Below are 12,696 nucleotides of genomic sequence, written 5' to 3'. Positions count from 1 at the left end.
CGCGGCCGCAGCGTGGCGCTATTGTCACGGGCACGGCCGCGCCGCGCCGCGCTCCGGGACCGAGAGCGGGCGAGCGCGGGGCCCCCCGGCCCGGCCCGGCCCGGCCCGGCTCGGCTCGGCTCGGCTCGGCGCGGCCCGAAATGGCGCAGCGGGCGCGGGGCCCCGGCGGGGCGAGGGGAGCGTGTGCTGGGAACAAAGCGGGCATTGTGGGGAGGAAAGCAGGGGCCGGCTGTTTCTGAAAACGCGCTCTCCCCACCGGATGTGTTAAATAAAAACCGCTGGGGAAAAAAACAGCGGAAAGTCAGGAAAATCGGGTTCGGGCCGGGAGGATGGGGGGCCGAAAGCCCGCAAGTACGGGGGGCTGCGTGGTGTCGGATGGGACTGCAGCGGCTGCGGACGCCTCAGAAGAATAATTCGGGGGGAGGGGGGGCACATCTGGAGGATTTTTCCCTTTCTGCTTGAATATCGAACACTTTTCCCTCTGCTTTCACTCGGAATAGAACAAGAGCAAAGTTTTGGTGCTGCCGTTCCAGTCCCCAAATCGCAGATCCCGGCTCCTCTCCTCCCCGCGCTCAGACGGCACCGTCCTGCCCGGACGTGTCGGAGTGCAGTGCCCTGGAATTTATGACAGCGCTCGGCTTCCCCCCCGCACCCCCCTCGCTCTCCCCTCTTGGTGTGTTTCAATGCGAATCGGGAGCTTTCATAAACGCGAAAACGCTCGTGGAGCCTCACGGGACCCCCCCAGACCCCCGAGCAAAGCGCTGCGAGGGGACCGGGGGATTCGTGGGGGGCCGGGGGGTTCCGTGGGTCGTTCCCCATCTCGAAGCCGTTCGGTCACCGCCGTACGGTTAGGACGTTGCTGTCGGTATTCACTTGAAAAGAGCTTGAATGGGACTTCCCCCCCCCCCCCCCCCCCCTTTTTTTTTTTCTTTCTTTTTTTTTCTTTCTTTTTTTTTTTTTTTTAAAGCCAAAGCTTTGTTGTGCTAAACTAGTTGGACGAGTTAGGGTGTCGCTGCTCCCGATTGCTCTGGCCAATGGAACCCGATCCACCCTGCTGTGCGTAAGAGCGCAATTAAGGATTTAACCAAGCCTATGCTGCGCCCCAGCCAGCAGTCTGCCGCAGCCGCCGCGCCGAGCCGCCTCCCCCGGCCATGTCCGCCTGAGCCCGGCGATCCGCGCTATGACAGCAGTGTTTGACAGAAGGGTCCCCGGCATCAGGTCCTCCGACTTCCAGCCGCCTTTCCAGAGCGCCGCAGCCATGCACCACCCGTCCCAGGAATCTCCCACTTTACCCGAGTCCTCGGCTACGGATTCCGACTACTACAGCCCGACGGGGGCGGCCCCGCACGGCTACTGCTCGCCTACCTCGGCTTCCTACGGCAAAGCGCTCAACCCCTACCAGTACCAGTACGGCATGAACGGCTCCGCCGGCACCTACCCCGCCAAAGCCTACGCGGACTACGGCTACGGCAGCCCCTACCACCAGTACGGAGGCGCCTACGGCCGCGGGCAAAGCTCCGCGGGGCAGCCAGGTGAGAGCGGGGTGAGGGACGCGGGGACGGGGCTTCCGCGGCCGCGAGGAAAAAAGAAAAATAATCATAGAGAAACGATAGAAAGCAATCGACGGACAAAAAAATTAAAGAAACCTTTGAAAATTAGAAAAGAAAGAGAGGAAGTTTTTAAAAAAGTGGAACGCCGGGTCCGCTTTTCTCAGCGCGAACCCCGTCGGAAAGGGCTCCGGAGAGAGGCGGCCGTCGGTCAGCCTCACTCGGGCCCCGCTGCTGCCTTCCCCCTCCGCGGGGCGAGAGCACGGCCGGCTCGTGGTGCGCCCCGGAGCCGAGGAGAGCTGCCGTCCCCGCTCGGGGAGGGGGGGGATCGGAGCGGGGCCGGGGGGGTCGTGCCAGAGAGCGCCGCGATTTTAGCGCTCTGCGCTGCTTCTTTGTAAGAAAAGATATATTAAAAAAATACAAAGGAGGATAGGTGGGGGTAAAGAAGGAAGGAAATAACGAGAGCACGCCGAGCGCCCGGCACTCGCTTCGGGACGAAAGCGGCCGCGGCGGAGCTCGGGACGCGGTGCGGTGCCGGAGCGGTGCGGTGCCGGAGCGGTGCGGAGGAGCGAGCGCTGTCCGGGCCGGGCCCTTCCCTTCCCTTCTCTTCCCCTCCCGGCGGAACGCGGGGAGCCGGGGCCGCGCGTGGGGCTCCCGCGGCGCCCTTCCTTGCGGGGAGCCCGGCGGGCAGGGAGGGAGCGGCCCCCCGGAGCGGGCGGCCCGGGGGGAGCCGCGGGGGCCCGTCGGGACGGCGCCGCCGCCCGGCCCGCGCCTTAACGTCTGCGTGTGTGTCTCTCTCCCGCCCTTGCGCCCGTGCAGAGAAGGAGGTGGCGGAGCCCGAGGTGAGGATGGTGAACGGCAAGCCAAAGAAAGTGCGCAAACCGCGGACTATTTATTCCAGCTTTCAGCTGGCGGCGTTGCAGAGGAGGTTCCAGAAGACCCAATACCTCGCCCTGCCCGAGCGGGCCGAGCTGGCCGCCTCGCTGGGACTCACGCAGACGCAGGTACGCGGCTCGGGGCGCTGCGGGCCGGGCCGGGCCGGGCCGGGTAGGGGGGGGGGTCCCGCAGCGATCCCCGCTGCCCGCGCCCGGCCCTGACCGTGTGGGTTTCCCTTCGCTCTCCCCCCCTCTCGCAGGTGAAAATCTGGTTCCAGAACAAAAGGTCCAAGATCAAGAAGATCATGAAGAACGGGGAGATGCCCCCGGAGCACAGCCCCAGCTCCAGCGACCCCATGGCCTGCAACTCCCCGCAGTCGCCGGCGGTGTGGGAACCTCAGGGCTCGTCGCGCTCCCTCGGCCACCACGGGCACGGGCACCCGCCCGCCGCCAACCCGTCCCCCGGCAGCTACCTGGAGAGCCCCTCGGCCTGGTACCCCGCCGCCAGCCCCCTCGGCTCCCACCTGCAGCCCCACGGCTCCCTACAGCATCCCTTGGCGCTGCCCTCCGGGACGATCTACTGAGGGCCGAACCCTCGTGCTTCTTTTGTATTCCGCTCCCTGGACTCCTGTGTTTTACTGTTAAGGAAGAATAACGAAAGGAATGCGGATGGGGGATTTTTAAAGGGAAACGAAACAAACAAACGACGACGACAACGACAAACAAACAAACAAAAAAAAAAGGTTAAAATGTGTAAAGCTTGTGCATGTAACTTATTGCATTTCAAAGGAACCCTTTTTTATACCGTGCGGACGTTTTTTCGGCTCAGCTGTGGACACTGTCAATGGTGCCTTCAAATCTATGACCTCAACTTTTCCAGAGACTTTTTTTCAATGTTATTTTAACCCTTGTAAATAATTGTAGATAGAGGAATTAAACTGTATATTCTGAATAAAATAAAATTATTTCGACCACGAGGAGCGTTCCCAAATTACCCCTTCTGAGAAAAAAAAAAAAGGGGGGGGGGGAAGGAGGGGGAAAAGAAAGCCGAGCCCCGGTGGGGACGGAGAGGCGCTTTGCGGGGCCGGAGGGGAGAGAAGGGCAAAAGGAGGGCCGCTCTCCCCGCCTTCCCGCGGGTTCCTCCACCGCGGGGATTCTCACGGCTGCCGCTGTATCTGCGCGCACGGAGCGGTTCGTCCCCGGGCCCCGCGGGGTGGGACGGCGGCGGCGGAAAGATGGAGGACCGCCAACGTACGCGGCGACCTCCCGATGTCCGGCGCTGCGGGGCCGAGGGAGGAATACCCGCCGTGCCGTTCCCGGTCCGTGGCGCTCAGCGGGGAGGCGGCCGTGCTGCGGGGCCGGGGGCTGCGAGCCGGGAGCGGTGCGGCGGGGCAGGAGGGCCCGGGGCTCTGCGAGCGGTCCCGGCTTTAGGATTTCGGGAGCGACTGCGGAGCGGCTCAGCTGTGTCTCGTCGGCCAACTTTCATCTCCTTCGAAAAATCAAATGAAATGAAGGGAAAAAAAAAAAAAAAACGAGTTTTTCATTTTCTTCACCTCCTCGTTTAGCTTTGGTCAAGCGGCATTCTTTTTATTATTACTATTTTTGTTTTGGAACCCGCAGCCACAGCTTCCCCTTTCCCCGAGCTCGGCCCCCCGAGGTGGCAGCCCCGGGTCGGTCCCTCCCCGCCGGTCCCTCCGCGCTCGCTCCTTCCCCCCCTGCCGGGAGCCCGGGGGCGGCGGCGGTGCGGGGAGCGCCGGCACTGCGCCCCGGCCGGAGGCCTCGGGTGGGAATCGCACGACGGCTGACCGCTGCCCCGCTACCCGCGAGGTGCGCAGCCCAGCGCCGGCGGGGACGCTGCTGTGCCCTGCGCTCTGTGCTCTGCGCTCTGCGCTCTGCTCTCTGCGCCCGAGGCCCGTCCCGGGGCACGGCGGCGGCCGGAGAGAGCCCGAGAAGGGGATGGGACGTGATGCGATGAAGTGTCCTTTGTCTGACGCTCTCTTTGGGCACGGCGGATTGCTGGCTCGGGAGGGTTGGGGTTTTTTGTTGTTGTTGCTGCTTTTTCTTTTTTCTTTTTTTTTTTTTCTTCCCCCCCCCCCCCCCCCCTCGCTCACTCATCCCCGCCCTTCTCTTTTCCTGGCGGCCACTTCCATGAGGAGCCGGGGCAGCTCGGGGAGCCGAGAGGAGCCGCATTCCTGTGGGTGCCGAGCGGCTCCAGGGCTGAGCCGCAGGGCCTGACACAGACACACACAGACACACACACACACAGTCAGACACACACACACACACACACACACACAGCCATGGGCACCAGGGAAAAGCCTCCCCCACGGATCCCCGCTACTCTCCCCCGCCACCTCTGCCCCCCTCGGCACGGAACGGCTTCTCTCGCCCAACCTCGTGTCCCCCCCACCCGCAGCGCGGCTCCGCGGGCACTTCTCGCCCCCTCTCCCCCATCCATGCCCACTCCGTGCCCGCTCCATCCCCCCTCCATCCCCGCTCCGTGCCCGCCCCGGGGGCACCGCGCATGTGGCAGCGATTACAGATTCCCGTGATTTGTGCCACGCGATTGATAGACTGAGGTGGTTGTGGGGGTGGCTGTAGGACGGAGATGTGTTGCTTCGGGAAAGTCGGGGCGGAGGGGAACCCCCCCTTCTTACTCCCAGCGCTCGGAGCGGCCGCCCGCAGCGGTGCACTGACCTGCCCGAGGGGTCGGGCGGGGGCGGTGGAAGTAGAACCGTAGAGCTCGCACGGAGCCGCCCTTCCACTCTGCTTTTTTTGGGGGGGGGAGGTGGGAGGGGGTGGGGGGGAAGAGAGAGCCTGTGTTCCATCCTCAGCGCTGCCCTTTGTTCCGCGCAAAGCCCGCTCACACGGCGGCGGGGGCCGAGCCCCTGCCCTCCCCTGCCGTCTGCGTGCCCACGGGGCCGCGCTCCGCTCCCAGCCCCCGGCCTCGTACTTTCCCTGCCAGGTGCGGGCCCGCAGCCGCCCTCTCGGTGCCGTCGCTCTGCCTGGTGGGGGGCTGCCTGAACGCGGACTCCCCGGGCTCCGCATCCCCTGCCCGGCCCCGGTCGGGCAGCGGAGCCACCACCCTCCGCTCCGGGAAACCTCTGCTCTCTCCTCGGTGCGCACCGCACGGCCCCTTCGCGGGGCTCGCGCTGCCCGCGGACCACACCTCCCCCACCCTTCGCACCGCTTCCACCCATCCCCGCTCGAAGGAAGGCCCCCCGCTCCAAGGGCCGCCGCTCCCCGGTCCCCGATGGAGCCTCCGGCCGCAGAGCGGCCCTGCGCCCACCGTCCCCGGGGTTCACAACAGCGCATCGGGAGGCGAAAGGGAACCACCCCGACGCGCGAACCCCGCGGGCCGCAGGTAGCCCTGGCAGCCGGGCTCTTTGGGCTCAGTGCGTGACGACGAGCAGGTTGCGCGCTAAGGACCTCTGCCCGCTGCCGCTGCGGGGCAGCGCGGAAGGCCGCTCCGCACCCCGACGGGGGACGCGCGGTAGCCGCAGCCGGCCGCGGGCAGCGGGCAGAGCCGCGGTGCGGGGCCGGGACCGCCGCATCGCCCCGCTCGTCGCCCCCCGGCGCCCGTCAGCGCCCCGCGCCGCTCCCCCCGGGCCCCGCACAGCCGCGCAGCGCTGATTCGCTCCTTTCTTAATTCCCGCTCCTCTCCTTCCCCTCGGAATCAAACCCTCTTTTGTCCTTCGGAGTTTGATTTGATCGCTCCCGTTCGCATTTCACTTTTGTGTTTCCCTCTCCCTATACCATTACTCATTGAGTGCCCCGCGAAATTACAATCGTACATTTTCAACTCAGCAACCCATTTGCGGTGCAAAAATAGGGGCTGAATAATGGCTGAATGAGCCCTACTGGACAGTTTCAGATGTAACACTCCGTAATAATTACATCGCGGGCTGGATTAGGATGCTATTATCATAATCTGGACGTTTACAATTATCTGTAATTTGCAAAGATGCGCCAGGTCTTGATTACAGCCGTTTTTTTTATCAAGCTAACCATCACTAAACAGTGACAGTAATAACAGCTAATTTTGCTGGCAATATAAGAGGTGCCGGGGTGTGCAAACAATTTCACACCTGGATGTGCTCACTCAACCACGAATATAGGGAAAGCGCTTCTGCCCTGAGCCGCAGAAAAATACCCCGCACCGCTCGGGCTCGGCGTACGCGCGCAGCCCCGCGCCTTGCCGGACCCGCCGGGCACGGTAAGTGTGGGGCTCCGCGCTCGGGGGTCTCTCCGCGCCTCTTCCCCGCCTCCCCCCGGGGCTCCGCCGCCGCTCCCCTCGCGGTCCCTCGGCGCCGCGCCTCCGCTCTCCGCGGCCGTGAGCGGAGGGAACCGCGCGCGCGTCCGCGGGGCGGCGGGGCCGGGCGGGAGGGCGGCGGGCGGCGGGGCACCGCGCAGCGCCCGCGGCGGGCGGCGGCCGAGCGGGGGCCGGGATGCGGGCGGGCGGGCGGGCGGGCGGGCGTGCTGCCGCTCGGTCCATAGATGCCGCTGTTTCATGAGAGTCGGCGGCCGCGCGGGTGGGACGCGGCTCTGCCCCCGCCGTCACTCGCTGCCCATCCCGCCGGCGGAGCGGCCCGCCCGCGCCGCTTCTCCCACCGCGTCGCTCTCACCGGGCTCTCTTTTATTACTCCTCGGCCCTTTCGCCGCCCGGCTTTCCCCAAACACTGCCCTCGTGGGAGGTTGTGCGGGCGCGGGGCGGGGGGGAGGAGAGAGGGGGGCGGCTTCCCCGCAGCCCGCAGCGCCCGCTCGGGGCGGCGACGGAAGGGTTAAAAGCAACCCGGCCCGGCCCGGCCCGGCCCATCCCGCTTCGGCCCGGCCCGGCTCGGCGCACCCGGCACCGCGAAGGCCGCTCACGGCGCCCCGAGCCGCGCTCCCCCCTCGGCCCGCAGTCGGGGCCGCCGCCGGTGCCGTACGAATAATGCGGGGAGCCCCTCTCGCAGCTGTACCGCCGAAGCCTCTTCCATTCTTTCCAGCGTTATAATTTGGGTTAATTTTCAATTTTAGGCCCTACGTCTCCGCAATTTGTGTATGAATAACAGAATAATTTTCCTCTTTTGTTTCGCCTTTCCTGTTCCCGAATCTAAATAAAGATGGCTTTTTAGTATTAAAAGTGGAAGAAAATTACAGGTAATTATCTTTGACGGTAAAAACGCTGTAATCAGCGGGCTACATGAAAAATTACTCTAATTATGGCTGCATTTAAGAGAATGGAAAAAAACCTTCTTGTGGATAAAAACCTTAAATTGTCCCCAATGTCTGCCTCAAATTGGATGGCGCTGCAGCTGGAGGCTTTGTTCGGGGCTGATCCTGGGGAGCTCTGAACCCAAAGTTTCACAGTGGGAAGGGGGAAAAAAGAAAAGAAAGCCTTTTTTTTTTTTTTTTTTTTTTCCCTACTGTAACAATGCGAATGGTAGGAAATGACAGGACCGAGCGGCTCTAAAGCACTCCGAAGACTGACGGAGCGGGGATGTCGATCCAAACAAAACAAAACCAAACCACAAAAAAACACCAACCAACCCCCCCCAAAAAAAACACACCACCCCCCAAACGGGGTCTCCGGGTAAGTAGTCTTTGCTTTGTGTCTAATTACAGTGAGTGTCCTTTGCACGCCTGTGTGTAGCCGTCATCGGACGGAGCGCTCCGTCGGGCTCCGTCGGCCCCGCGGCCGTCGCTTCCCGCAGCGGTCGTCCCGGCGTTGCGGGGCCGGGGGTTGCGGGGCTGTGCCCGCCGCGGGGTGGGCGCCGCCGTCGGGGGGCTCCGGGCCGGGGGCGGCACGACGCTCCGCGCGGGGAACGGCGGTGGGGCGGCCTCGGGACGGGACGAGCTGCCCCCGGGCTCGGCCGCGCGGGGCTCCCGGAGGTTCCCCCTCCCCTCCCCGGCGCGGGGCAGGGGCCGGGCTGCGGGGCAGAGAGACGCGAGGCGGGCGGGCGCTCGGTGGCTTTTACTCTAGATATGAAAGGAGACCAAACCATACAAAGTATTATGTACAGCTAAAATTCAACAATATATACAGAAAGGTCGCTCGGGAGGGAGGTCCAGCAGCAGGAGCGGGGTGCCGGGCTGCTCCGCGGGTCCGGCTGTCCGTCAGTCCGGCTGTCAGTCCGGCTGTACGCCCGTCAGTCCGACCGGCCGGCCGGCCGTCGGTCCGCCGGGGCTCGCAGGGTGCGGGGCTCCCGGCGGCACTCCGCGCGGCTCCCGTCGGGCTGCAGCCGCTACCCGTACGCGTGCAGTCCGCGCTGCGCGGCCGCGCTCCGAGCTCGCCGTACGTTTTCACTCGCAACCAGTTCTTTTTATTTTAATTCCCCCCCCCTCTTCGTTTCGTTACCCCTCCTTTCCTCTCCCCGTTTCACGTTTTCCCCCCTTCCGCGTTCGGGGAATGACAGTGAGGGAGCTCGGAGCGGTCTCTCACCGCGCAGCGTCCACAGCTCACGGAACACAGAGAGACGGCCCCGCTGCGGTTCGGGTCTTTCTGGAGGGCGAAGTCAGCCAAAAGTCCGCGCGCTCCGCGCAGAAAGAGGCGGCGGTGCCCCGCGGTCCGAGCGAACGTAGAGAAGCGTCTCCCCCGCGCCGCAGTGGGACGTGGCTCGTTCTGCCCGTGAGCGATCGCTGAGGTTACTTCAAAAAAAGGAAACAAACAAAAGGCGAACCCCCCCCCGCACCGCCGCTCCGTTCGGGCCGGGCCGCGCCGGGCGTCCTCGGGCCGTGGGTCGTCTCGGACAGTTCACATCATCTGCGGTCTCTGCATTGTGTCTTGGTGTGGAGAGGAGTACCAGTGGGAATAGCCGGGCATGTAGCTGTTGGGGGGCATGTTGACCCCCTTGGCAGACGCCGAAACGTCCCAGACGGGCGGCAGCGCCGGGGAGCGCGGGGACAGCGCGGCGGAGCCGGGCAGAGGGTCGCTCTCGTGGGGGTTGCTGCCCTGCTTCAGCAGCTTCTTAAACTTGGAGCGCTTGTTCTGGAACCAGATCTTCACCTGCAAGCGAAAGGCGGCGAGCGTTAGGGCTGCGGGAACCGGGGCCGTGCGGGGCTGCGGTGCGAGCGCGGGGGCGACGGGTGCGGGGGCAGCGCCGGGACGGCCCGGGGATGGGGTGCGCTACGCGTGGGGCGGGAGTCAGAGCGCTCTGCCGGCGCCTCGTCCCGAATTTCGGGGTGATTCCGTCACCTGGCGGCCGTTGTCAGCCCCGGGCATCCGCCTGGTTTGGTGCCAGGAGAGAGGAGCCAATGGACAAAGGGCGCCGTGAGCGCATCGCGCATCCCAAAGCGTGCGCGGGTCCTCGGGGGGGGAGGAGGGGGGGCACAGCGGGGCCGGGCAGCGGCTTTATTGGCACAGTTCTCCATCAGGAAATGCAAACCCTCGTTTCTCAGAGAACTGCCGGCTGTGGGAACGGCCCTGGGCCCCGTCCCACCTCCCCGGCTGGGATCAGCACTCGGGTCGGGCCGCGGAACTCACAGTTATTATAGAAATCACCGAAAGGGAAGGCAAATGTATCTACGAAGCCGTACGTCTCAAAAATCGAACGAAGGCGGCTCCCGGCGTGAATCTGACCTCACGGGCTCGGCAGACGCACCGTTAGGACTACGTCTATCCGCACCGTGGGCTCGGGCCCGTACACCTGCGCTGGGGAAGCAGAGCGCCCCGCGCCCATCGCCGCGGCCACCGGCTCTGCGTCCGCGCTGCACGTTTGCGGCGCGTTTCAAACCCGCCGCCTGGAAGCGGCTGCTGCCGCCGGCCACGGCGAAGCGCGGGCTCTACTCGCCACCGCTTCCCCGGCCCAAAGCCATCTGCCCGGCTTTCCCGCTGAGCCACCGCTCGGGGCCCTCCAGCCCCGCTCCCCGAGGCCGAGGTGGGCCCGGCCCGGCTGCGCCCCGCGCTCGGCCCCGGCCCGGCGCCACCGCTCCGCGCACGGCCGCTCCGGTGCCCGCATCTCTTATCACCTCCGCACATTTTGCCCGGCGGCGAGCACCGCGTTGGCGTTCTCCATCCAGGCGCAATTAACCATCGAGCTCCCGGGTATCTCCTAACGTGTTCCCGCTTCCCCTCCGCCTATAGGTCGCTGCGTGGCCCCGCTCTCGGCCCCGCACCGGGCCCAGCGCCTCCGCTTTGTTCTCCTCCTCCGGCCGGGCAGCGCCGGCGCCGCGATCGCTCCCATCCGAACGGAGAGGCAACTCCAGCACTTTATTGTGGCGGCGGAAGGGCAGAGGGAAGGGCCCCGCTCGGCTCCTCCGGCGGCGGAGCGCTGCGCGGCGCGCACAGATCCGAGCGCGGCGGTGCGGGGCCGGGCCCGGGGCAGCGGGCGGTGCGGGGCCGCCGCAATTACCTGCGTCTGGGTCAGGCCGAGGGAGGCCGCCAGCTCGGCTCGCTCCGGGAGCGCCAGGTACTGAGTCTGCTGGAAGCGGTGGTTTAACGCCTGCAGCTGAAGGCTGGAGTAAATGGTTCGGGGCTTCCGGATCTTTTTCCCTTTCCCGTTGAATCTGATCTCGCCGTTTTCGATCACCGTCGTTTTCTGCTGATCTGCAAAGCGAAACGCCGCAGCTGGGAGCTCGGCCGCAGATTTCCCCCCCCTCCCCCCCCCAACCCCCCAACTCGGCCGTCCCCCCGGGCCGCGGCAGCCGCGTAACGCCGCGCGGCCCCCCCGGGGGAAAATAATTACCGATCCAAATCATTAGGAAAACAAACAAAACAAAACAAAAAAACCAAAACGAAAGCGGAAGGTTTGGGAGCCGGGGCCCTTCGGCAGCACGCGGCTCATCGCCCGGCGCTCAGGAGGCGGCAGCCCGAGACCCGCAACAATGCTTTCCCCCCCCTTCGCCCCTCCGCACGCAGAACGTAAACATCGGATCCCTGCGAAAAACGGCGTTACGCGGACATCGACGAGACGGCCCCGCAGCGCGATGCGACCCGCGGCCCGGGGGCTGCCGGCCTCGGGGGGGTGGGGAGAGGGGGGGGGGGTTTGGTACGGCGGAGGGGAGAGGCGAGGGGGGAGGCCGGAGCGCCGGGCCCCGCTCACCTGCGTCGTCCGGCCGCGTCTGGCTGGGCGCGCCGCTGGTGTGGTAGGACTGCAGGTAGGGGCTGTGCTGCGAGTGGCTCACGTAGGGGTAGGCGGCGAGCGAGCGGTGGTTGTAGGAGCCGCCGGTGCCGGAGTAGGGCGAGCTGTGGTGGTGGTGCTGGTGGTGCGGGTGCGAGCCGGCGGCGGAGTGCAGGCAGTGCAGCGGGTAGTGCGCTCCGGCCATGGCCGGCGAGCTCTGCTGCGAGTGGGGCGGCGGCGGCGGCTGCGGCGGCGGCTGCTGCTGCCCGAACTCCATGAAGGCGGATTTGGAGGAGTCCTGCGCGTCCAACCCGTCAGCCATCGTGGTCATGGTCATCATCGACGGCGGGGAGGCAGAGAGCGAGGCTCTCCGGCTCGCCCCCCGCGCCCGGCCGCCCTGCCCGGCCACCGCCGCGGCACCGCTGGAGGCGGCGGGTTTATTTTTTTAAGGCTCCCGTAGTGCGAGAGGGGCCTTGTTAACCGAGGGAGGGGAGGAGAAGGGGAGGGCTGTGTGCGGAGCCGGGGGGGGGGGGAAGGGGGGGGGGGGGGGGGGGGCAGGGCTACTCCCGGCGCGTTTTGTCCCCGCTCCTCATCCCCCCGCCGGGTGTTTTTGGGGGCTGGCGGAGTCCCGGGCGGAGGTTTTAAGGTGGCTTCTGCCAAAGTTGGGCTCCGGCGCGCCTTCGGCGTGAAGGGCAGGGACGCCACAAGTCGAATGGTTCGGCTCCGGAGGGCAGCGCTTCCCCATTGGTCACTCAGCCTCCTGACGTCACCGCCCCGGCGCGCCACCGCGCGCGCAGCCCGCGGGGGCGCGCAACTCCCCGCCTCCCCCCGCCCCGCGCAGAACGAGGAGCGCGCGTTGCGCGCTCCGCGCTGCGCGCGGGGCGGGATGAGGTGCGGGGCGAGGGGATGCGCGCCCTCAATCCCCCCCTTCCCCCTTCCCTCACCCTTCGATCCCGATTTGCGCGCTATTTTCGCTCTCGCGCGCCGCCGCCGGCCGCGCGCGCGCTCCCTGCGCCTTTTCCCCCCGCATTATTATTATTATTTCTTTTTCCGCCTGCGAGCAGCCGGCTCCCGTAATCGCTTTCAAATATATGCAAATGGCTACGTGCGGTTAGCGGTTTTGGCAAAGCTTGATTAGGATATAAACGACCCAAGGAAAAGCGCCTTCGCCCTAAATTTGTCTTTAGATTACAATTCCGGTTGATTTTATTTTATTGTCAACATTGTTAATGA

At 65.6% G+C, this 12,696-nt stretch overlaps 2 protein-coding genes across 2 annotated transcripts; one reads left to right on the top strand and one right to left on the bottom strand.

The window, feature by feature from the left end:
* Window positions 1-1,108: 1,108 nt before the first annotated feature.
* DLX5 (distal-less homeobox 5) lies at window positions 1,109-3,392 on the top strand. The gene is made up of 3 exons (NM_204159.2): window positions 1,109-1,532; window positions 2,367-2,551; window positions 2,683-3,392. Exons 1-3 carry the CDS (start codon window positions 1,181-1,183, stop codon window positions 3,004-3,006), a joined length of 861 nt encoding a protein of 286 aa, NP_989490.1. The 5' UTR covers window positions 1,109-1,180; the 3' UTR covers window positions 3,007-3,392.
* A 4,971-nt stretch (window positions 3,393-8,363) lies between these two features.
* DLX6 (distal-less homeobox 6) lies at window positions 8,364-11,885 on the bottom strand. The gene is made up of 3 exons (NM_001080890.2): window positions 11,446-11,885; window positions 10,756-10,949; window positions 8,364-9,410 (listed from the first exon to the last, which is right to left on the bottom strand). Exons 1-3 carry the CDS (start codon window positions 11,801-11,803, stop codon window positions 9,159-9,161), a joined length of 804 nt encoding a protein of 267 aa, NP_001074359.2. The 5' UTR covers window positions 11,804-11,885; the 3' UTR covers window positions 8,364-9,158.
* Between the last annotated feature and the right edge of the window lie 811 nt (window positions 11,886-12,696).

This window comes from Gallus gallus, chromosome 2, assembly GCF_016699485.2.
Source record: "Gallus gallus isolate bGalGal1 chromosome 2, bGalGal1.mat.broiler.GRCg7b, whole genome shotgun sequence".
Taxonomy (NCBI): domain Eukaryota; kingdom Metazoa; phylum Chordata; class Aves; order Galliformes; family Phasianidae; genus Gallus; species Gallus gallus.
Note: the sequence above shows the minus strand (reverse complement) of the source record. Positions and strands in the feature narration are given on the sequence as shown.